This window comes from Canis lupus, chromosome 2 (genome assembly GCF_011100685.1).
Source record: "Canis lupus familiaris isolate Mischka breed German Shepherd chromosome 2, alternate assembly UU_Cfam_GSD_1.0, whole genome shotgun sequence".
Taxonomy (NCBI): domain Eukaryota; kingdom Metazoa; phylum Chordata; class Mammalia; order Carnivora; family Canidae; genus Canis; species Canis lupus.
The window spans coordinates 21,652,997-21,677,535 of NC_049223.1; the positions used below are offsets into that span (position 1 = coordinate 21,652,997).

Consider the following 24,539-nt stretch of genomic DNA (forward strand, 5'->3'; position numbering starts at 1 on the left):
CCAGGGCCCACTTTTGTGTCTGAGCGTCTGTCTGAGAAAAAATCCCTAGAATTGGGGGCTTGGAGGGTTGGGGTGAGGGAGGGACTGACTTTTCGCTGTGCATACCTTTTACTGGGAATTTTTAAAGCAACAGTTTTAAGTATCTTGAACAGCTTAATTGAGGCATAATTGACATATATCAAAATGAGCATAAAGTGTACAATCTGATTGTTTTGACGCGTGTATACACCCTTGGAAGCATCAAAAAACCCAGCTCATTCTGCAGCTACAGCCAACAAACACATCTCCCCTGCCTCCCCCTCTCCCCAACAGCCCTGGGCACTTAGTGGCCCTTCTTGATGAGCCCAGACCCCACAGTGCAGTTCACGGATGGCCGGGGCAGCAGATTGTCACAGGGTGCTCATGGGCTCTCTAGAAACCACGTTAAAATTTTTTAGCAGCTCTGTGAAGGAAAGGCAGGCACATGTTTGTTTTTGTTTTTGTTTTTGTTTTACTTCACCACGCCTTTACCCCCAGACTCAGTGCTGCGGTGTTCTGGATAGTGAATGCAACAGGGAGCATTGCCTTGGCCTGGAAAAGCTTACGGGGATTCTGAGTGTGAGGAGTGAACCATTGGCCACTTGTAACCTGGGTTCTAGGGTGTAGTCAGGATGGGCTGGGGGGGGGGGGGTGTGTTTCACTTCCTTATTGGCACCAAGTCAGGAAGACGGGCAGGAAGAGTCCTAGGATTGGGGCATTTCAACAGGAACCAAACCTAAAATAAATGCTGAAGGGAGGGCACAGATGGTGAGGGCAGGGGTGAGTGTTGGGGGGTGGACACCAGAGCACATGTCACAGCAAGAATTAGTCCTGCTGTATTTCCCAGGCCAGCCCATGGATCCCTCTACCTTTCTTCTCTCCTGTCATCCAGGTGTACAGACAAGAAAAAAAAAATAAGTAAAAATTACCCAAGGTTCTGTAACTAAAATATTGAGTTATGAAACTGTTCTTTCAAACATACCCACCTTTTTGTGCTTCTGACACACGAAGGCAGTTATTTGAAATCCAAGCATAAAAACGTTAATCCCATGTTGAAGAGCATGGATATCCTCCTTCATGGAGCGAGTGCAAACACACCAACAGTCCATAGAGGTCTGTTTGCACTCCGTAGTTTTCGTAACAAATTTCATCCAAGTCATGTACCATAACCTGTTTTAAATAACCTCATGCCATATACCCTTCCTGTTACATATCATGGCATCTCCTTCCATGAAGATTCTAAGTTTGGTCCTGTGACTTGCTGTTCAATTGTCAGGGTTGTGATTTATTTGGAAAGAAACAAGTAAAGGTAAACTGAGAGTCAGGCCTCTTGCCCAGTCCTGCATCAATTAAAATTGAAAGACAAAGAGAGTCTACATGCATGAAGCACGGGTGCTACTTTGAGTGACACATCTATGACGCTTGGTCCCCAGTTCAGGCTAGGAGGAAATGTTGACTTGGTGTCTCAAGGCACTAAGAATTGCTTCTTAGGACTGATCCTGTAAAAAAAAAAAAAAAAAAAAAAAATGAAGTTTAAAAAATTCCATAGTTTTCAGATTCAGTTTTAACAACATAAAATAAGGGAATCCCTCATTGGGGCACCTGGATGGCCCAATTGGTTGGGTTTCTGCTTTCAGCTCAGCTCATGATCTCAGAGTCCTGGGATCAAGCCCCACATCGGCTCCTGCTCAGCGGGGAATCTGCTTCTCCCTCTGTGTATTCTCGCTCTCTTGCTCTCACCCCCTCTCAAATATATAAATTAAATTAAATCTTTCCAAAAAGGTGGGGGGGAAATCCCTTGTTCCCAGAGTGTTGATGGGCTACAAACAAAGGTCAGATTCTTGGGGGAACTGGTGTGTTTTCTGCACAACTGGACCATCACATTTATCGAGAATCTTTATTTCTTACATTTTTAATATATTGTGTGTTTGAAACACCGAAGTGAAGGATGAGGCAGTAGGAAAGGAATAAATGATAAAACTTGAAACTCACGGGATGGAAAAAGACATGCCTATTGCAGACCTTAGCCCTCAATTTTTAAAACAGGGCTGATTTAATTTTCCTCCAGCTGTCATATGCTTGATACCTTGTTTAATGGGTACAGAGTTACAGTGTCACTGAATGGAAAGAGTGCTGGAGGTTGCTTGTACAACTTGTAGTGTGAATGCACTCAACACTCGTGAGAAACACTTAAAAATGGTTGAGATCGTAAATTTTGTGGTATGTTTTAGCACACACAAAAAAGTCACAGCCTTCTTAGAAAGCAATGGGGTAGTCAGAACCTTCTTAGGGAGGGAATTCTTAATGCCCGTGTTAATTCTCTTAGAACTTCACATCATCTCCTCCTTATGGCAGAGAAAGAGGCGCTTAAATACCACCTGTAAAATGCTCTTTCATAAGCACTAATAGGCTTAAAGAGTAATAACCCTGCTTAACATTCTCTGACCACTTGATACTCAAAAGGAGAAGAGGAGGTGGTGGCTCCCCAAGGCTTTGGGGCTCCATGGTTGGAGTTCAGACTATCTTTCCTCCAGATCCTCCCCTGCAAGTAGCCAGGTGAACTCACTGCTTGGAGGGTGCTCCCTGGAGAACGGGGAAATCTGGAGGAGAACTCAGCCTCTCCTGTGGTTGAACCAACTCCCAGGAAAGGAGAGTGGCCTGGAGGAGCTTCCAGAATGGGGGACATCAGGGAAGACCACTGCCTCCTCTGCTTCCTCCACTCGCTGTCCCTGCTGAAAGCTCAGACCTTGGTCATGGGATACCTACCATGCCACCTCCTGGTCTCCCAGATGGAATGCTAGGGTAGTTAGGGTACCTGACAGGGCATTAAATTACAGCCTCTCTTCGGAATGGGAGCAGAGGTGTCTTAAACCTTCCCCACTGACAGGAAGCAGTATCATGCCATGGGTGAGATGAGGTTCAGCAGTCTTTCAGCCCCAGTTTAAGCTCGAACTGTGTCCCTTGCTTGCTCTGTGATGGGGTGATCGGTGACAAGGGTGTCTCAGTCTCTGGGGCAATCCCATTTTTCTTCAGTTCCTCATAATTGCAGTGGTTGCATCTGGTCATGTTATCCCCCCTAAACCTGTAGAATCAAAATCTAACCTGTGGCAGCGCTCAGAGGCCCATTCTCTTCCCTAATGGGCCCCTCCTGGTGGGGCCTCTCACCCCTTTCGTGTGTTGTCATTCACCTGCCCAGGCTTTATTGAATCACGCCTGGCCTGCTTTTATGGCAGCCGCATCCCTCTTGTCACATTTAGTGGGTAGGTTTTGGGGTTTTGCTTAATTGTGTTCCCCACAAGCAGCACCAGAAGCAGGGAGTTACAGAGTCCCCAGCGGGGGAATAGGGTATAGAGTCTGCGTGCCTGGGTTTGAAGCCCCGGGTACCCTGTGATAGTCATGGGACCTTTGCTGTAGGAACAACAGTGACAAATAGTACTTGTCTCACAGCACAGGGTTGTTAGGATTAACTGCAGTGACATGTCTATCACTGAGCTCTTCTGATGACCTCATGAGATGCCAGACACTGTTCTAAGGTCTTACCTGTTATTAGGCTTTTAACCTTCGCAACATGAGCATGAATAAGTGCTATTAATTACCGAGAGGTTCATTGAACTTGCCAAGGCCATGTAGCCCTGGAATCAGGGCACTCAACCACGAGGCCCTGCACCCAGCACAGAGTGGGTGCTCCGTGAACACCACATTGCATGAGGGGAACATATATGTGAAGACAGTCCATATACTCTAAGAGGTCAGAATTCTGATACCACAGATAAATGTCCCCACAACTCATTGTTTCTTCCTTTAGAATCTCAATCCTGGCTGCACAGTAGAATCAGCCAGTGCCTGGGCCCCCCTAAGACCCATTCCATCAGACTCTCAGACTGGGGCTCAGGTGCCTCTGGCTTTTTAAACTTCCCAGGCAACTCCCATGTGCAGCCAAGGCTGGAAATCAAGAATTTTGGGCAACATACCAGGTGACCTTTCTGCCCACACCTCCTGCTTCCCATTCTGGAACTTCTGACTCTGAACAAAGCACCAGGTTTTGTTTGGGAAACAGATTTGGGGAGTGCATTGGATAGTCCCTGAGGGGATTTTGAACAAGATGTTTGAAAAGAGAGCCTGAGATGTTCCTCCAAAGAGATGCTGAAGGAGTAGTGAGAAGTGCTCAGGGAGAGAATGCGGCGTCCACGCTCACCCTCTAGGGAGCAGAGTGAGAAAATCCGGTCTCCCTGCCTGTCTGCTTGTCACCTCACAGGCACTAGAATGTAAGTCAGGGCAGGATTTTGTTTTGGTCTTCGCTCTATTTTCTTCCCTACACTCCCTGACTGAGGAAATGAAAGTCTTGAAGGCCATGCACCAAGAGGAGCCTTTTCTTGGGCTCCACTAAGAAGGTCTTGCAGTAGCAGGCCTCATGAATTCTGGAAGAGGTGTGTGTCCACCCGGACGCCAGGACCATCCAGTGCACCTCAGCCCCAGTGGATGCCAGCCTGTTCCCTGGTCATGACAACCTGGGGGAGGTCTTAGCCAAACAACAGTCTGAGAGGAGGGTGTCCATGGAAGTTGGGGGTGTGGCAGGGGAAGCGCAAAGAGAAAGTGTGAGGGGGAATTAATAGACATTCCGTCATGATCATGTGTCAAGAATTGAATGACATTTTGCACATACTGTCTTATTTCATCTTCACAATATTTGTAAGGTCAGCGGTATTAAACCCATTTTACAGAAAAGAAGCTAAAGCTATGAGAAATTAAGCTACTTGGCCATGATCCCACAACAGTTCACAAGCCCCAATTCCAATGCAGGTTTCTGACCCCTAGCCCCTCCTGTTTATTAACCTGGATGATCCTGGGTCCTTAAGGCTTGGATCAATGCCCAGGACTCCAGCTGGCAGCTCATGGGGTCGGTTTCATCCAGGGAAGCTCTACTAGGGGATCAGAGAAGGCATGTTTGGTCTAAAAACCTGGCAGACTGAAAGGGAGGGTCCCCCCTTTCTCATGCCTCTGTGTTCATCTGAGAAGTGTCATGTGGTGGAAGGACATAGGTCTGGAGTAATTTTTAAAAATCAGAAGTCATAAAAAATATAAATAAATAAAATAAAAATCAGAAGTCATTGGGGTGCCTGGGTGGCTCAGTTGGTTGGGCATCCGGCTCTTGGTTTCAGGTCAAGTCATGATCTCAGAAGATCATGGGATTGAGCCCTGTGTGGGGCCCCACACTCAGCAGGGAATCTGCTTGAAGATCCTCTCCCTCTACCCCTCCCCTGCCCCATGCATGCGTGTGCATACGCTCTCTAAATAAATCTTTTCAAAAATAAAAATAAAAGCCAGAAGTCATGATACTGAGGCGCATACATGTGTGTGCACATGCTCACACTCCGTATGACCCTGAACATGAACCCGCAGGGCAGACTTTCCTTTTGGCATCTTATAAAGTGTTAGATGGTGGTGCTGGAGTTGTGTTCATTTGGAGCTTCACGCTGATTCTGCAGGGGGTAGGAATACGTGAAATCAAGCAGTGGGAAATTAATTGCATATCCCAACCCCTCTGCTTTTAGAACCAGAGAATCTATGTTTAGCAGAGTCGGGACAAGTGCCTGGAACTCTGATCTGGGCCCGGGACCCATCTTACAACAGCATGACTTTAGAGAGAAGCTCTGGGAGGAAAATGTTATATTTGCATTGTTTTCTTTCACCTTCTCATTCTAACGCTACTGCCAGGTCGAATCCTTGATTTCTTTGATGGAGTCTTTCAGAGAGGCTTTGAAAGGCTGCAGCATAGACAACAAAATCTCCTTTGTGCTGGGGCCCCGGGGCCATCGTCTGACCCTTCCCTCCTAGAAGTGAAGGAAAGAGGGTCCAGGAGTGACAGCTCCCTGCCCAAAGGACACCCTGCCTAGCAACCAGTGACACTCACTGCCACAGGGTCACAACCTGTGAGGATTTCTCTCTCTCCAGCCTGACACGCTATTATGAATGTAAAGTGTATTGACTATGCTCCGGAAAGGAGAATGCGAGGACAGGCTGGAGCAGTGCACAGGCAGTTCCCCAGATGAGCCATTGCTAGACACAGACAGAAGGGGTCAGAGGGTCCCCCACACTGCACACGCATTATCCTGCTGAGAGTCTTCAAGTGAGATGTTGCAGGTGACCCTGCCAGGCCTCTGTTTTATCCTGATGAAACGATCTTGACATGAAGAGACAGGCAGGTGACAAAAGCAGCCTGGGATGAGCGCTGTCATCCTGACTTCTCTTTATTCCCACTCCCAGACCTCCCCAAAGTTGCTCAGCAAATTGAGGGTTGGGGGCTCATGGGCCCCTATGCCGAACCTTCTCTGTAAGAGTCCCAATGAACTGGTGGAGATCCAGGCAGTTGGGGATGCCCTGACTTTGGGATGCACTTGAATTCAGTGGGTGTTAGAAACAGGAGAAGAGGTAAGCTCACTCAGGGCCCATGTGAGGATTGAGGGGGCCATGACCTGGGAATGGAACCCAGGGAACACTGGGTGTGTATCCATGAAGGCTTCCTGTCTCCCTGCCTCACTGTTCATCCATTCATGGATTCTTCATCCATCCACGGAGCCCATTACCGCTGGCCATTTGGGCCAAGCATAACAGCAGCAAGCGTGCGACACTGTTCCTACTCCCAGAAGGTGGTCATTCTTGGGACAAAAACAAAAAACAAAAAAACAAAAAAAAAACAGATGTGAACAATGAGGAGTGTCGTGGGGCACGCGTGTCAGCAGAGGCACCTGACACGCTACACCTCCCTAAGTAGAGCCAGCCATTGGGCCGTCAGAGTCGGGGCCGTGAGATGAAGACAGCTGTCTGCGTGGGGGTCACCACGCAGGGTCCCGAAGGAGAGGTGGTTCGGGCAGCAGACAAAGAGCAAGGGGCCTGGAGGGCACAGGAGCAGATGTGCAGAGCAGAGCCCGGCAGCAACGAGCAGAAGCAGGTGGGAGCTTAGAGACCTCCTCCCTCCCGCCCTCGTACCCACCCTCCTGCTGCGTGGGCCTCCCCGGCCCCCTCTGAGGGCTGTGCGTGGAGACCTTCCCTGCCTCTGGAAGGGGAGACCCAGGCCTTTCCCTGTCTCCTGGCCCACCACCAGCGGCCTCCATCCGTCCCGCTCAGATCCAAGAGCACTTGGCTCAGTTCTCCTGCTTTCACTTTTTTGAACATGGTCTTTTGAAAATGATTCCTTCCTCTCGTCTTCTCGGTCTACGGGAGGCTGTTCTCGTTGCCTGAATTGGGACTGACTCCGCATTTCTTATGCGGCTTGGCTTTCGAATCAAGACAAAATGTCCATGCCAGACTGCTAAGGTCTGACACGAGCATGTGTTTAAAACCTAATAAAATATAGCCTCCAAAATTTCTGGCCAAAGTCACTTATGACCATATCAAAGGCCTCTCCCAGAATATACCATCCAGTCTCGAGAAATTGCTTTAAAATCTGCTCCAGGGGCAGCCCAAGTGGTGCAGCGGTTTAGTGCCGCCTTCAGCCCAGAGCGTGATCCTGGGGACCCGGGATCAAGTCCCACATCAGGCTGCTTGCATGGAGCCTGCTTCTCCCTCTGCCTGTGTCTCTGCCTCTGTGTGTGTGTGTGTGTCTCTCATGAATAAATAAAATCTTAAAAAAATTTTTTTAAATAAAAAATAAAAGTCTGCTTCAGGCAGCAAAAATGGTGCACACTGCCTTGTCCTGGGCTTCGTCAGGGGCTTAACTGGGAAACGTATCACGTGAGTTGCGTCTCTTTGATTCCTGGAAACTAGGTGGAAGGCGTGCTGCGTGCTGGCCGGCCCTACTGTGCGGGACCGTACGACAAATTCTTCTCTGGTGTGCTTCCAGGGAAGTGTGTGTGAACTTAGCCTGCTCCCTCAGCCTGCTCGGGAGCTTGCTGTGTAACCGAGTCCAGTGTGCTGGTGGCCAGAACCCTCTTCCATGGCCTCTGTCTTATATATGTCCTTAACCCCCCTTTCTTATGCCATTTAAAACATCGTGAGCCTCCTCCAAACCTAGAAGTGGTGGTGGGGGTGGTGTGGGGGGTAAGTAATAAAATAATATTTTTGATCTGAGAACAAGGATATTATGAACGCACAATTTTTCTTTGGGCCCTGCGGCATATCATCTGTTCTCATCCACTTAATTAGCACGAGGGGGGGGGCTACAGTGCCTTTGGCATTGCTGCTTGTCTGACTTTAATGAAACTGCTCTTCAGGAATAAATATTTTTCAGCAAAGTTGATCTTGGCCTCCTGGGACACCCGTACCTGCACTTTTTCATCACTCCTACCCCAGGGGGAGTGCCTTCTTAATCATATTGAAAATGACATCAGCAGCAGAGCATGCAGAGCAAGGTGTATCCCTGCCAGCAGTTTGCAGGAGCAACCGGGTTGGGGGGAAGGTCCACAGGGAGGAGACTTGGGAAATTTCCAAATTAAAATGCTGACCAACACTGGAAAGCCAGTGCCATGTGTCCGGGCATCTCACTGGAGCCGGGGAGAGGCTGCCTTTTCTTCTGACCGATAAATGTCATTTTAATGTAGGGACAGGTGGAAAGAGGTAAAGTACCACTGTGAATGGAGGCGGGTATTAAGAGCGGACACTGGGAGCGGAGAAGGTGTGCTACTTAGGGCAAACCTACCCAGATGAATTTAATTCCAAGGGAAGTCGTCTGCTTCCTGTTCTCCTTACTGTGTGGTGATGATTTATTCAGGGTTCCAGAGATAAAGGGTGTGGCAGTTCAATCAAAAGAGGACTGAGATTCTGATCAGAGTGGGTTCCTTGGCAAAGTGATGAGAGGTTCAGGGGTGTTTATGGGGATTCAGTTACTGATCAAAGGAGAAAAGGGGAACCTGCTTTCTTGAGTGCCTTTCATGCACCAGGTACTTTATAAACCATCATGTGGATGCTCTCAGCTACTCTGAGGCAAAGGCTGTTGTCTCAGTGTTTCAAAGCAAAAGGCTGAGTAGCAATCACATAGACTAGAATTGTGCTTCCAAGCCCTGAGGTCTGACCACAAGTCCACTATCCCCGATTTCATGAAGGAACGTTAACATTTTCCCCCTTCACAAACTCCCCACTCCCACCACCGTCATACAAGAGGGCAGGTCACACTGTTTGAACATCAGCCACACTCTGGGCTCCGGACAGCAGGTGCCACCCCTTCTCTACATTACATTGCAAAGGAAGCAGATCAACCAGCTATCCCTGCAAATGGCTCCACTTTTACTATTCCTCTCTGCCCTCTGGCCATACAGTGTCTTCCCTAACGACACACCTAAGAGCTCCTAGCTATTTGCGATCATAAATTGGTGGTTGGAATGATTGAAGCTGGCCTAAGACTTCGTGGCCTCTGTGCCACACAGAGCCAATTTCACAGATCCAGTTTACTGGGCTCTTGAATATCACTCTTCTCCACTCTTCCCTGAGCAGCAAGCAAAGAGGGTAGGTCAGTGTGCAATGTCATTAAGACCTCAAGTTTGAATTGGGTCCTGGTACCATTTGGCCAACTGGAAAAGTTAACGCATCTGCCAGTTTGATCCTGGAAAACTCACTTCACCTCCCAGTGAATGTATGGGCCGTTCACATCCAAAATCGTGATTTATTACTCACTGTAGGACAAGGCAGGGTCATAGTGGAGTTGTAGAGTAGGCTTCTTTTTAAAGGGGGAAAAAAAATACAAGTGGTAGACATGATACCTGTGGAAGATGAAGCTTGAATCCCAGCAACTTCGGCATCCCCACATTTGCTGGAAATACCTCAGAATTGGGACTGCAGACTTGACGGCCCTCTGCGGTAGAGCCAAGTTGACTACTGTTTGTCTCTTTTGTGTTTTCACCTCAGTGAAACAGTTATCATTTCATGAATGCAAAGAGGCTGCCGAGGAGAGCCACCCTGGAAGAACAGTCCTTGTGACATTGCCGTGAGCAGGCTGGAGTCTGGGGGTTACTATGTTAATCAGCAGGCACTCCCTAATGAACACCTGCCCGCCCGCCCAGAGTCCCAAGGGGGCAAGAGCCTGAATAAAGCAGGCTCCCCAGCCGGCTGGCAGAAGCACTTTGCATTTCTGGAGGAGCAATAATTATGTACGCCTGTCAAAGCCTTCCCATTGGGCATCATTCAAATGCATGGATGAGAAAGACTCAGCCTCCCAGACGGTATCAGCCCCAGCTTCTCTAAACCTGAGACCAGGCTGTCTCTCAGCGAAATGTGGAAATAAGAGGAAGAGAGCAAGGGGAGAAAATAGTATCGTAGAAAGAGTGGTATACGAGGAAGTGCATGGTGGTGGAGGGCCAACCAGGGAGCCAAGACGGCTACTCCCGGGAGTCTCCATCTCTAGGCAGATGACAGTCAGTTGGCAGGAGAGGGGATGGGGGGCGGGGGGAGGGGGAGGAGAGCCATTAAAGGAGCCAGTTGTGACCTAGTTGGGGTCAGGAAGAAATCAGGGTAGGAGGAAAAGCCGCACTGAGTTAGGGGTTTGGAGTACGGACATGAAGCATCCCTCCTTGGGGTTACAGGTAGTGTTGCCAAAGTAGGTATTACGGCATCCTGTTGAAATGTGGCTCTGTCACATCTGAGCATGAGGCATCGGTTCCCATCTAGCTGGGTCTGCCTAGCGGGTCCCTGCTTGAGACGAGTGTGGGGTCATCCCCTCCTGCGGTCTGCTTCCCTGCTAGGCTGCTTAACAGTCAGCTGCGCCCCCTTCAGCCCTTCAGCCTCTCTCAATCTTTTTTTTTTTTTTAAGATTTTATTTATCCATGAGAGACACACAGAGAGAGGCAGAGACATAGGCAGAGGGAGAAGTAGGCTCCCCGTGGGGAGCCCGGGACTATGCACACTCAACCCTGAGCCACCCAGGTGCTCCCAGCATATCTCAGTCTATGGATGAGGTTTTATTTATTTATTCAGGAGAGACACACAGAGAGAGAGGCAGAGACACAGGCAGAGGAAGAAGTGGGCTTCATGCAGGGAGCCTGACGGTGGGACTCGATCCCGGGACTCCAGGATCACGCCCGGAGCTGAAGGCAGGCGCTTAAAACCGCTGAGCCATCCAGGCTGCCTATGGATGAGAAAGCTGTATTGGACACCTGCTATGTGCCAGGTGCTGTGCCAGGGTGCAGGGCTCCAGTATTTGGTAAAAACCTGATCCCTGCCCTTTAGGAACTTATTATCTGGCAAAATTCTGTTGCATTTGGAAAAAGCAGCTCAGTCCCCTCCGGACTGCACTGTTACTTGCTGGATCTGTACCCAGTCTTTAAAGCCAAAGCTTTGGAGTCCCTCACAGACTCAAGCTCTGCATATGCCCTATGCCCTTGTGGGGTTGTGACCTTGGGCACACTAACACTTGTAAGCCCCTGTGTCCTCATCCAGAGACTACGGTTTTGAAGATTAAATTAGGCGAGGGCACCTGGATGGCTCAGTCAGTTAAGTGTCTGCCTTTGGCTCAGGTCGTGATTCTGGTGTCCTGGGATCGAGTCCTGCATCAGGCTCCCTGCTCCTCCCTCTGCCTCTGCCTCTCTCTGTCTTTCATGAATAAGTAAATAAAATCTTAAAAAAAATTAAGTTAGGCAATAAAAGTGAATCTTGCAGCCCAGAATCCGGGGCAGGGGTGAGGGGTGGTGTGCTGCAGAAAAAGACAGTCCTGGGGGAGGGGAAGGCGGTAACAGCAGGAGGGAAAGCCAAGGAGAGGCCCGGAAGCCTGAACCTTAATATAGTGTATGTTATGGTTCATAAGCAAATGACCACCTCTGCCTGCCAGGACACCTCCTGTCATTTTTGGGGTGCTTCCTGCTTCAGAACTTTGCAGCCCTTTCTGAAACAACCCGCACAGTCCCTACTGACATGGAATCGTAGAAGGGCCCAAGGGCTGCAGTGGGTGCTTGGACCCCAGCCCTACCTGTGCCAGCAACTAAGATGACCTCCTTGGACAGGCATCTCCACCCCCTGAGCCTTCGTCTCCTCCCCTGTAAGTTAATGAGTTGGGTAAATATTCTCTCTGGCTCTATGTGATCCAGCCTCCCGGGGTGACCTGCACTCACCAGCTGTAGGGTTAAGACCTGCTAGTTACTAGTGGTGCGTATCTGGCCAGTTACTGTTGTCTCTACCTCAGCTTCCTCCTCCATCAAGTGGGGGTGATCCTGGCATCTCCCTCCCGAGCTTCTGGTGAGGACTGACCCCTCAGTTTGTGTAAAGCACCTCGAGCAGCTATGGGACAGAGGCCACAGCCGTAGACAGAAGCCTTTGGTCGTGGCCACATCCCCTGCCAGCTTTACGGAGAGGATCTGCCACTGGCTGCTCTTAAGCTGGAGGAGCAGCATTTGTCTCGTGTCCTCTGATGGGTTGGGGTTCAGGATGGAGGGGGACCTCTGAATAGAGAGATGCTTCCCTGGCAGGACCAGCTTAACTTTAGGACCCCTTCTCCCTCTCCCGGGCAGGTATCCTGTTGCTCTTCCATCAGCCTGCATGACGAGGTGGCCCCCCTATGCCTCTGCTACAGAACCCAGGGCTGTGCTCAGAGGGCAGGAAGGAAGTCAGCCGCCCCAGCTAATCAGCCAGAGCATCAAGAGGGTGACTGGGAAGGGGAGTGCCGCCAGACCCTTGTCCCCGTGCAGGATGACCTCATGCTTTCTCTCCATCACTGGTGCCCCCTCCCCAGGAATAATGGGCAGCCAACAAGCGCTCGCCCTGCTTATTACAGAGCCCCCAGGGGCAGGGGGAGGGCAGGGCTCCCAGCTGCTCGGGAACACAATGACAGGCAGGGCTTCAGAGAGGCAGCGAGCTCAGGTGTCCTGTATTCTGCACCCCTCTCTCCCTCTAAGTTTCCAGAGGACTTGGACAGAAAGGGCAGGCTGACCACGTTTCTTTCCACTCTTCAGCCATGGCCACCCCTGCAGGGCAGGGAATCACCATTTCCTGGGGCTGGCATTGCCATCAGGGTGCCTGGCCAGTGGGTGCGGAGCCAGCCCTGGCAGCCTAGCGGTCCCTGTGTGCTGCATGAGAAGTGAATTATCCGAAAAGGCCTTAGGGAGGAGGGGAGGGGAAGGAGGGGAGCAGAGGGGAAGGGAGAGGTCAGTCTTCAGGCCTGGGGGGCCTCGGTTCCTCCCAAAGCACAGATGGGAGCCCTTTAATGTTTTAATTCTTTTTAATGCAATTAATTCAAGAGTGGCAATTCCCTTGATTTAGAATCTGTGAGATGCTCCAAGGGGACTGCAGATGACAGGAAGGGGTGTGTGAGGGGAGAGTCCCCCCAGTTCAGGTCAGCTCTGAGACAGAGGCTTCCCCACCTGGACTTTCCTATATGGCTTCCTTGCCCAGAAAGTCCACGGTACTGGAAAGAGAGAACTTTGGTCCCAGTTTACTCCTGCCTCAACCAACCAGCCAGCCAGTGTGGAGTTTCCTGCTGTCAGGGACTCCGTGTCAGGGACTCTGGAGGGGGTCCCAGATCTTGGGGGTTGCAGTCTGAGCATGTATATTTGTTTGCTGAGGCTGCTGTAACAAATCCCCACAAACTCTGTGGCTTAGAATTACAGAAACATATTCTCACACAGTTCTGGAAGGCAGAGCTGAAATAAAGCTGTTGGCAGGGCTATGCTTCCTCCAGAAGCTTGAGGGGAAAACCCATTCCTTGCCTCTTCAACCGGCTGGCAGTCTCCAGCTTTCCTTGACATGTGGCTTCGTCACTTCAAGTTTGTCTGTCTTCACGTGGCCTTTCGCCACAGAAATCCGTCTGCCTCTGTCCTATAAGGATCCATGTGGTTCATTTATACAGGGTCACCTGATAATCCAGGATAATCTCTTCCTCTCAAGAATTGTAATCACATTTTCTGTAACATAGGGTAAGACTCACAGGTTCCAGGGGTTAGGATATGGACGTAACTTTTGGGGGCCACCATTCAGCCCATTATAGGGTGCAACAAATCATGTCACCAAAAATCCACTGTGTCTATACAACATTATTGACAATAGCCAAAACTTGGAGGCAACCAAAGTGTCCATCAACAGAGGAATAGATAAGCAAGATGTGGTCTGTCCATACAATTGAGTATTATTCAGCCTTAAGAAGGAAGGATATTTTGACACCTGCTACAACTTGCTGAATGAACCTTGAGGATATTATGCTAAGTGAACTAAGCCAGACACAAAAGGACAAATACTATGTAATTGCACTTATATGAGGTACATAGTCAAGTACATAAGGATAGAAGGCAGAATGGTGGTTGCCAGGGGCCAGAAGAGGGGGCATGGGGAGTTGTTTAATGGGTACAGTTTCTGTTTTGTAGGAGAAACGTTCTGGAGGTTGGTTGTACAACAATGTGAATATGCTTAACAATATTGAACTGTGTCATTAAAAGTTGTTAAGATGATAGATTCTATGTTATGAGCATTTTGCCACAACTTAAAACTTTTTAAAGATTTATTTATTTGAGAGATCTCCTTGGGGGTGCCAAGGGAGAGAATCTTCAGGCAGACTCCCTGCTGAGCACAGAGCCCAGTGTGGGGCTCCATCTCACCACCCAGGAGATCATGACCTGAGCCGAAACCAAGAGTCTGACACTTAACCAGCTGGGCCATCCAGGAGCTCCCCTGTTTAAATTTTTTTTAATTGGGACACCTGGGTGGCTCAGCAGTTGAGCATCTGCCTTCAGCTCAGGTCATGATCCCGGGGTCCTGGGAGCGAGTCCCGCATCAGGCAGGGAGCCTGCTTCTCCCTCTGCCTATGTCTCTGCCTTTCTCTCTCTGTCTCTCATGAATAAATAAATAAAATCTTTAAAAAATAAAAAATTTTAAATTACAATAAATTGGACAGCCCAGGTAGCTTAGCGGTTCAGTGCCGCCTTCAGTCCAGGGTGTGATCCTGGAGACCCGGGATCGAGTGCCACATCAGGCTCCCGGCATGGAGCCTGCTTCTCCCTCTGCCTGTGTGTGTCTCTGCCTCTCTCTCTGTGTGTCTCTCATGAATGGATAAAGTCTTTTTTAAAAAAGTAAAATAAATAAATTACAATAAATTCACCACAATGCAAGAGCATGCATGCTAAGGGTGATTGAAGTACATGTGGCAAATGTTATAGAGATTCAGAGGAAAAAGAGACCATTTGTAGGTGGCATGGCCAGAGAGGGTTTCCTGGAAGAAGTGGGCTTTAAACAGGGCAGATTTAAATGAGAAGAGGGAAGAGAGGGGAGGCTGTGGGCAAAAGTTTAGAAGTAAAAATGAAATTGGTGTTTCCTTTATGCCCATGCAAAAAGATCAAACAGAAATGAGTATTTTCATAGGGAACTAGTCAGAGTGAGGTTGCATAGGTAAACTGGATTCAAAGATTGACCTGCAATACCAGGCTGACTTTTAGAAGATGACACCATGTAGAAGGTTCTTACAATAATTCGTAGGTGAGGTGATGAGGGTCTGGAATCATAACACAGAAGATACTTTCTTTGGGGCAGGCACTATCTAAGCCCCTTGTGCAGATCAATATTAATTCATTTCATCTTCAAAACAGCCCTAGGACGTGGATATAGTTATCGCCTCCATTTTGCAGCTGAGAAGACCGAGGCACAGAAAGGTTAGATATTTGCCCCAAATTATGTAAGAAACTGACTAGGTTTAAGAGTTCAAGGGGTGTCGGAGTGGGGGTGTGTGGAATGGTTGTGAAGCTTTTGAGAATAGGTGGATAGACCTTGAGAAGGTTGGGAACTTTGGGGGGAGGAAGACATGTCATGTCATGATGACATATATGTGGATGTTTTAAGGCAGGAATCCAGTTCCTGAACCTAATTGGTGGTTTTAGTGATGAGGACTCTGAGGCCCAGAGTACCCTGTACCATCTGTCCAGGAACATTTGTCTGGGATGTAGCCATGTGAAGTTTAAAGTGGTTGTATGATATGCGAGGGATGATAAAATACCGTGTGGGAGACTGGAGAGGAGCCGCTGGTCGTCTGATTTCTCTCCCTGGGCTCTGCTAGGACGCCTCACAGGAATCACCTGGAGGATCATCACCTTGGATCCTGGAAGGATCATCACCTTGGGGACATGCCTAGATCACTTCATCACCCTCCGTCCTTAAAAAGTGCTCTTTTGATCATGTCCCTCCTTGGAAGGCAGACCAGGCCTATTCTGGAAGCCTGTGTGTGCTGGGTATGAGCACATTTCCCACTGAAGTAGTCCAGAGCCCTGGGGACCTCAAATATGAGTGGTAGGGCCACGTTGCAGTGCCAAAGAGCCACTCTGTCCTTTCCCCTGAAGAATGTGACCAAAACCCGGGTTTCTAAGCTCTGTTAGCCTCACAAAGGCCATCCTGCTAGCATCTTGAGCAGCTCCCATCAGGCAGCACATTTCGAGCGGGGCATTTATTAAGAGATTTTATTTGTCAAATATAAGGAGAAATAAAACCTTAGGAGGACAAATGAAAAAAGAACCTGAGAAGAGAAGGGAACATGAAAAGGGAGAAGCTGTTGAGTGAGTGTAGTTAATTATAGGCTGGGAGAAAGTCAGTCTTAAATGTAGTGACCTCATGTGGCCAGGACAGCGCCAGTGACCCAGAACAGGCAGCTTCTGACCTGAGACGCACGCAGCTTGTCCAGTGTGTCCTGTAGCCCTTGAGTGGGCCACCAGCTGCCTTTCTGGCCTGGCTCCCAGCCCGGCCCCTGCAAAGCCCCACAAATGTTTATAGCACCAGTAACCAGCAGACTGTAATCAGCAGGATTCTGTAAACATCCCTTCAAAGTACATAATGGCATAAAGCTTTCTGCCTACCCAGCAACTTTCTCTAAATGAGTTTAAGAAATGTTCGGAACAGTGTAGTTCATTAATCACTATCATGTCAAGGTGGGATATTGTCTCTGTTTGCAAGATCAGGAAATCACAGAGCCGATGCCGTAAGTAGTTTTTAAACCAGCCATACAGAGAATTAAAGAGTAATTGATACGGTGCCTGAATCAATCAGGATAGGCGAGGTTGTGCTGTGATGACAAACAACCCCCCACGTCACGGTGGCTTCACTGCTCATGCTACACATCCATCAGGCCAGTGGGAGCAGAGCCCTCCCTCCCGGCGATTCGGCAGTGACCCGCTGGGCTGCTGCCACTCACCGTGACAGTGGAAGAAAGAATGTGGCTTTTCCAGGGACATAAGATTCGGGAGCTGTGACCTCAGCCTCTTCTGGGATCTGTTAGCTTCCCCTTCAGTGCCTTTGTTTCCCTCTTTGTAAATTGTGTGGAATATAGACTTTTCTTCATTGAGGGTGGTGCATGTGACCCATCCTAAGTGTCGTGTGTCAAGTAACGGGCCTTTTTTTGTTTTTTTACGTTCAATTAGGTACAATCCTATAAAGGTTAGTTTGAGATCATACAGTTTATTCTGGTGGTGCTGCTGTTGCTCAGTTGCCTCCAGTTGATGAGTCACCTAGAATGTTCATTTTCTTACTGTAGACAGGGTTGTGGTTACTGCGCAATCATAGGGCCCTGTCACCACCGAGAAGCCAAAAGTTCGTCCCCACGAAGCTCCCAGAATGGGGTGCCCATCACTCCAGTGATTCCTTGAGCGTGTCGAGTCAGTTCTTAAGCTCTGCAGACTCTGAAACGTGATTTTTCATCTTTGCGGGGCAGGGGGGAGGCTCAACGTTACTCAAGTTCAAAGTACCGCAGCGTCCTGGCATCTGGTGAGCAACACAGCCCTCACCCAGATGGGGCCCTCTGGCACGTGATCCTTGACCTCCCACCCGGAAAGGAAGGTCAGCAGGGGTGGGGGGCAGGGGAGTGATGTACATGGGCCTTGAGTCCGGCCTGACTTTGTTTGGAATCCTGGCTTTGCTGTCAGACCGAGAACAGCCTGCCTGCCATCTCCAAGTCTCAAAATCTCTGTTGGCGAAGGAACAATAGAATCTTATTCTAGGTGGTAAGGCAACCATCTAGGAGAGTGTGTAGCACCACATCTAGGACGTAGCAGGGCCTCGGTGGCTTCTTCAGAAGGCATGGCATTAGAAGGGGGGGTTACACAGACGAGCATTTCCTATGGGCAGCTACAGTAGCCCCGTACCCTCACGTCTGCCATGTATGAGGCCTTGCTGCTGGGCCCCCATATCTTAGGCTTCGTGGCTAAGACCCCATTTGCTTCCTCTCCATTCCTCTCCCCCCCACACACCTTCCACTCACCACCCCCCCTTCCATACTGTGATTACTGTACTTAATCACGTTACAGAAAAACTGTACCAGCCCTGAGAGTAATTCTTCCCCTTCCTTGGTAAGTTTATGGGTCTCTGATCAGTCCCACTGAGACATTGGCTTTAACATTTACTCTTAAGGGGAAGGAAATCTTATTTCTGTCACTCAAAGTTTGGGCCAGAAAGCTCACCATAAGCCCGAAGAACCCACAATAATTATGTAATAGTCACACCTTGTTTTATAAAACCAGCTTGACCACCTCCTCCTCCACTTCCATCCTGCTCACTACACTTGACTTAAAGTGACTTTTTGCCACTTAGAAAAACAAGTAAAGGGGATCCCTGGGTGGCTCAGTGGTTTAGCGCCTGCTTTGGCCCAGGGCATGATCCTGGAGACCCAGGATCGAGTCCCACATCCGGCTCCCTGCATGGAGCCTGCTTCTCCCTCTGCCTGTGTCTCTGCCTCTCTCCCTCTCTGTGTTTTTTTCATGAATAAGTAAATAAAATCTTTTTAAAAAAAGAAGAAGAAAAACAATTAAATCCATTCTGAGGACAAAAAGATTTGTCACCAGGGAAGATGTTCTTATAAGTGTGATGTGAGCTTCAAAGGCAACCCAGTATCAAAAATGTGAGCAGGAGTCATAGGAATACTCTGACTACTTTGAAAGGAATGACAATCATTTGGACAGATAAAGTATGGTGCATTGCAATTTAAAACCAGCCACACCATCCTTACATTCAGTCATGACCTCTGCATTAAATGCTCTGTATGTGGGCAGCCAGGGACCTCCAGGGGCTGGAGGTGGCGCTGAGCCTGTAGCAGCCTGTAGCAAACACAGCCTGAACCCCCTCCCTCTGATCTACTTTGTAATTTATCAGTGACATCCTCAGGTGCCACGTTGACCTCACCGCGTTGTTGTCTACCATTTACCAAGGAGGGTCTTCTATAAAATTCCGACTGCCCTATTGGTTACAGGGATTACTTATTCATGTTTCACATTTTAGCATGAGCAGAAGTATAGTATCTTAGATGGTGTTAATTTATAAGATAGATTCTCCTGTTGAAAAAGAACAAAAAACAAAAACAAACAAAAAGATTCTCCTGTTGATTCATATAGCTTTCAGGGAGAGGAAACTCAGCCTGGGCTTCAAATCCAGTCCTGTCATTTCCAGTTGCTTTTATTGGTAAACCGATGGTCAGGGAAGCCCAGAGGCTGCCACCCTGTGAGCCCAGGAGCGAGATAGCAAAGGGAAACTCTCTGCTTTAGCTTCTTAAAATGAGTATTAGCTCATCCTCTGCACCCCTGATAAGCTGTCCTTATCAGCAGGTGCTACAGGACACCCCTTTTTCTGGGTCCTGCCGTAATGGCTAGTAACCTGCACATATTAGTCAGTAAATATTTGTTGAATTAAAGGGAAATGTACCTGAATTAGTTGGGGCTGCCACAACAAAATACCACAGACTGGGGGCTTGAACAACTGACAATTATTTTCTCACAGTCCTGGAGGCTGGAAGTTCACAACCAGGGTACCAACCTGGTTTCGTTCTCAGGAGGGCCCTCTTCCCAGCTGGCAGATGGCCACCTTGGCCCTGTGTCCTTACATGGTGGAGAGGGAGAACATGGGCCATCTCTCTGTCTCTTCTCATAAAGTCACTGACCCATTCATGACAACCCCACTCTCATGACTTCATCTAACCCTAATTCCCCCTCCCGAAGGTCCCATCTCCAAATGCCACCACATGGGGCTTAGGGCTTCAACATATAAATTTGGAGAGGGACACAGCACAGCTCATAGCAATACTCAGAAAGTGAAATAAGAAATCAAACTTATTTCGCCAGAGTGCCTGGGTGGCTCGGTTGGTTAAGCGTCTGCCTTCAGCTCAGGTCATGATCCCAGGGTCCTGGGATCTAGCCCTACGTCAGGCTCGCTGCTCAGTGGGGCAACTGCTTCTCCCTCTCCCTCTGTTCTTCCCCTGGCTTGTGCTCTCTGTCTTGCTCACTCTCTCTCAAATAAGTAATTTTTTGATAACTCTTTAAAAAGGGGAAATCAGGGACACTTAGGTGGCTCAATGGTTGAGCATCTGCCTTTGGCTCAGGGCGTGATCCCAGAGTCCCAGGATTGAGTCCTGCATCGGGTTCCCTGCGGGGAGCCTGCTTCTCCCTCTGCCTGTGTCTCTGCCTCTCTCTGTGTTTCTCATTAATAAATGAATAAAATCTTTTTTAAAAAAATAAAAATAAAAAGGGGAAATCAAATTACCACGTATCATGTAACATGATTGAGATGTCTTGTCCACTCCCCTATCAGAGTAACCACTAGAATAGGAAACATACTCAGGAAGGTATATCGATGTGCATAAATGCACACACGTACACACACAGAAAATACACAATTTTTTCTCTTCTGGAATCTCTGTTTCTGCTCTGAGCTTGGAGACCCAGCGAGTACAGTTGGAGTACAGCAATTGTCATAGGGACAATGCATTTGCAGATACTTGACTTGGAAGCTGATTGAGAAATAACTACTCCCATTAGCCCCGAGTCTCCCTCAAATGGCCTTTCCTTCCACCCTCACCTCACAGGCTGGTGTTCTGTGGCCACCTTGCCTGTGCTTGGCTAAGGTGAACGATGTATTAACAATACAGACCTCCATGGCGATTTCATGCCTACACCTCTGGCACACTCCTTTAGATTAGCAGAGATGTTTAAAAAGGAGTTTATGATAAAAAACACTCTTAACATAAAGACTGTTCTTCTCCTTTGGAAAGCCAACCAGAGGGTGAATTTGTAATTCATTCTTCAATTCTGTTCCCAAGCTGCTTTGGCCTTAATTTTAACATTCCTAGAAGGAGATACTTTTATTGTTTGTATTCAAAATTATGGAGCGGATCAAGTGGTCAAGGGCAGTCTGGAGCCAGGATTCAAATCCCAGTCCCAACACTTGCTTGATCTCTGGTGTGTATTTCCTCCCCTATACGACAGAGTTTTGTTTTTTTTTTTTTTTTATATATGACAGAGTTAATAACAGGAGCACCTCATGGAGCTGTAATGGGGGGCAGAGATGGTGATATTTGTAAAGTACTTAGAATAGGGCCTGACATGTAGCAAATACTATGTGAACGTATGTTACATGTATATACATAAAAATATATTTCAATAAGGCATCTTCCTGTTGATGCAACGTAAAATGTTCTCCTGTGTGGGGAAGAAGAGCCAGAAGGGCCTGACAGTCCTGCCAAAGAACAGGTACCTTGTGTTTCAGAACAAACTACTAGGAAACCAAGGCAGAAGGTCTCTGCCTATTGATGGCCCTGTGCTTGGCTTTATCGCTCAGCAGCATCCTCATTGTCTACTCCTTTGGGTTTTACAAAAATCATTTGCATTAATGTACTTGAGCTTTGAGACATCCCATTTAAAAAATTGTATTAACCTGCCATCACATGTCTTAGGACAAGTCCTCCCTACTCATCTGTCTCTTTTCCATCTTACTCTTCCTCCAGCCCAAGCTTTTGGCCAAGGAGCTGCTGGACCTCGTGGCATCTCACTTCAATCTGAAGGAAAAGGAATACTTTGGAATAGCCTTCACAGATGAAACGTAAGTGCTGCCACGGGCCCTCCCGCCCTGCAGGGAGAATCTGACATTGCACTGTCCGAGCTGTCAACAGTGAAATCCGCTGCAGGCCGCTTGGATCCTGTGGTACGGGGTCAGTCCAAGTTCATGATCCGAATTTCAAAGACCTTGTGATCATGCCTGGAACAGCCAAAGGATATATTTAGGATGATGCTAATATAAAATTATTAGGTTAACTAGTTCTTATAATCAAGCAGCTTCGCGTTCAGAACTAAAATGTTTATTTTTTTTTTAAAGTGGATTTTAAAGTGAGTTTATTTCCTATTAAAGTTAAATGAAAACTTCTGGAAATTAAATATTCCTCTCCAGTGTTAGGATAACAATAACAGGAAATGAATTTGATGATAAATTCAAAATGAAAAGTGTCTGTTCAGTTTCACTGTCTCGGCTGGCATAGAATATAAAAATCAAAAATTCATATCATTCAAGTGATGAAAAATACGTTTGTTTTCAGTGGTTTTCAATTTGGCTCTATAAAGTGGCATTTTGCGACACAGGTAAGGAATATCTCTACTAAAATTTCAATTTCCTTCTTAATACGCTGTTATCAAGAGTACATTGAATACCTGCACAGATTCCTAGATAAGATGCAAAAAGGAAATGCTTCACAATTTTTTTTCCTTTGTGTTCTCTCTCTCACTTGCTCTCCAAATGTTTAGAATGACAGAGGTGATTTCCTAGGATATTAACAGAGAAGGGGGGTTAGGTTAGTGGCTGAACAAGACAGTACAGGGGAGGCAATGCCCCATCAGTCAAGATGGTGCCATCGAGGCAGGACAAGCTCAGATGCAAGGACAGGAGGAACCCACATTGGGCAGTTGGAGGTATCTGCACATTGTCCCGTTAGCCTCAGGAGCTACAAGTGAGTAGGATGGCCATCTGATTTATTATTTGAATCAGGACAGTATAAGTAGTAAAATGGCATGGAAACAAGGACTGTCTTGGATGAACTGGAATGTTTGCCCTCTAAATTAGCAGTGTTTCAAGCGACAGTGCAATCAGGTTGCAGGCATGGGGAGCAGAGCTACATCGTCCTCAAGAAAGCCAGGAGGAGCCAGGTTGGCCTCTGGCCCTGGAGCATGTAGAGAAGTGAGCAGGACGGAAAGCAGGAGTGTTGCCCAGGCCTAGAATGATCACTGTGCCTGCAGGTAGGGCCGGTAAGCAGAGTCCAGGGAAAGTGTGGCCACCACTATCCCCTTCACCCCAATCTAGGGTGGAGGATCCATCCAGCAAAGCATAGGAGCAACAGGCAGCTGGGAGGAGCTCAGTGGGTGAGGGCTGCAGCTGCCAGGTGGGCCTGACTCATGGGGAACCAGCTAGTGGGCAAGCTGGAGGACTCTGGGGGGAAGGAGCCAGAGTAGTAATAAAGCAAATGCTTTAAAACAAATACAGATCAAGAGCAACTACTTTCACAAGCACAGATATTTTCTTCCCCTTTGCCTGAGAATCACTGTTAAACCTCCTAAATTGCTATTCGTACATTCCACTAATTAGAAGGAAACCAGAAGTTTCAATTAATCATATCCCATTGTTCACATTGCCCGAGTATGTTTACTCTTGTAAAAGGTCTGTGAACTCTCTGTTAGTCCCGGTTAGACTTTCCTTTTTAATACACGGAATCAAGGAATGAGCATGTGGTCCCAGGCCAATGAGGAAGAAATAGGCCGGCTGAACGTTGCAAATCCCTGCCGGAGCAGCATAGCCCAGAAGGAATGGATTGTAAGGTAGAAAGTCACCCTCGTCCCGAGAGAGAGGACAGCACACAACCACACGGTACAGAAAGGAAAGTGGGAAAGCACAGGGCCGCACACTTGTGCCATCAGATGGCCTGCAGCTGCGCCTGGGTGACTCAGTCAGTGAGGCATCCAACTCTTGATCCACCTCAGGTCTTGATCCCAAGATTGTTAGTTCAAGCCCCACATTGGGCTCCATGCTGGTGTGGAGCCTACTTAAAAACAACAAAACAAAACCCAGCCTATGGTTCTCTGGGCTGGCCAGGAAAGCATGAGTGTGCCCCTCCCTGAGTATGTGAGTGTGAGGCCAGGCTGCCAAAAAGCGTCTTACTACCTTGAGTGGTGGAATTGGAGGTGAGGCAGGCTCTGTGGGGAGGAGTCATGGGAGGGTGGGGGGATGTGAGCCATCCTCTAGCAGGGTCCAGGGAAAGTGTGGCCACCACCATTCCCTTCACCCCATTCTGGGTGGGAGGATCCATCCAGCAAGCGTAGGAGCAGCAGGCAGCTGGCAGGAGCTCAGTGGGCGAGGGCTGCAGCTGCCAGGTGGGCCTAACTCATGGGGAACTGGCTAGGGTCAGGGACCTGCGGAAATCAAGAACCAGGGTCCCTGAGGGACCAGGACAAGGGGGCAGAAACAAAGAGATGGCTATGACTCAGGGCGTAGTCAGTTGTGGCCTGACAACACCTGGGGCCAACAGATGTTGGCTGATGGCCTTGTTGGTAATCTGAACTTTCCTCCTTTTCCTGGTAGGAAAGGGGGGCAGGGCAACTGCCATCATGAAGTAGCACCCGTGGCTGGGACCTGGCCTAGGTTGGTGGTCATATGTCAGTGAGCACTTAGCCTTGTTATATGTGCCTCCAGCCCTCATTCTGGGCACTGCTGGACTAACATAGAATTTTTTAATAACCGTGTGTCCAAATTGTGTGTATGTAGTATGATGTAGTGTGTGTGTGTGAGAGAGAGAGAAAGAGAGAGAGATTTATGCAGGTGCTACACTGTGTCTCCTCTAT

General features: G+C 48.4%; 1 protein-coding gene across 13 annotated transcripts in view; it reads left to right on the forward strand.

Moving 5' to 3' along the window:
* The window catches only part of FRMD4A (FERM domain containing 4A), a 736,083-nt gene that overhangs the window by 561,347 nt on the left and 150,197 nt on the right, over nt 1-24,539 (forward strand). For all 13 annotated transcript variants that reach the window (XM_038530061.1, XM_038530064.1, XM_038530066.1 and 10 more), the window contains one exon: nt 21,665-21,759. In XM_038530061.1, coding sequence (XP_038385989.1) covers nt 21,665-21,759 — 95 coding nt within the window. The remainder of the gene's footprint in view (nt 1-21,664; nt 21,760-24,539) is intronic.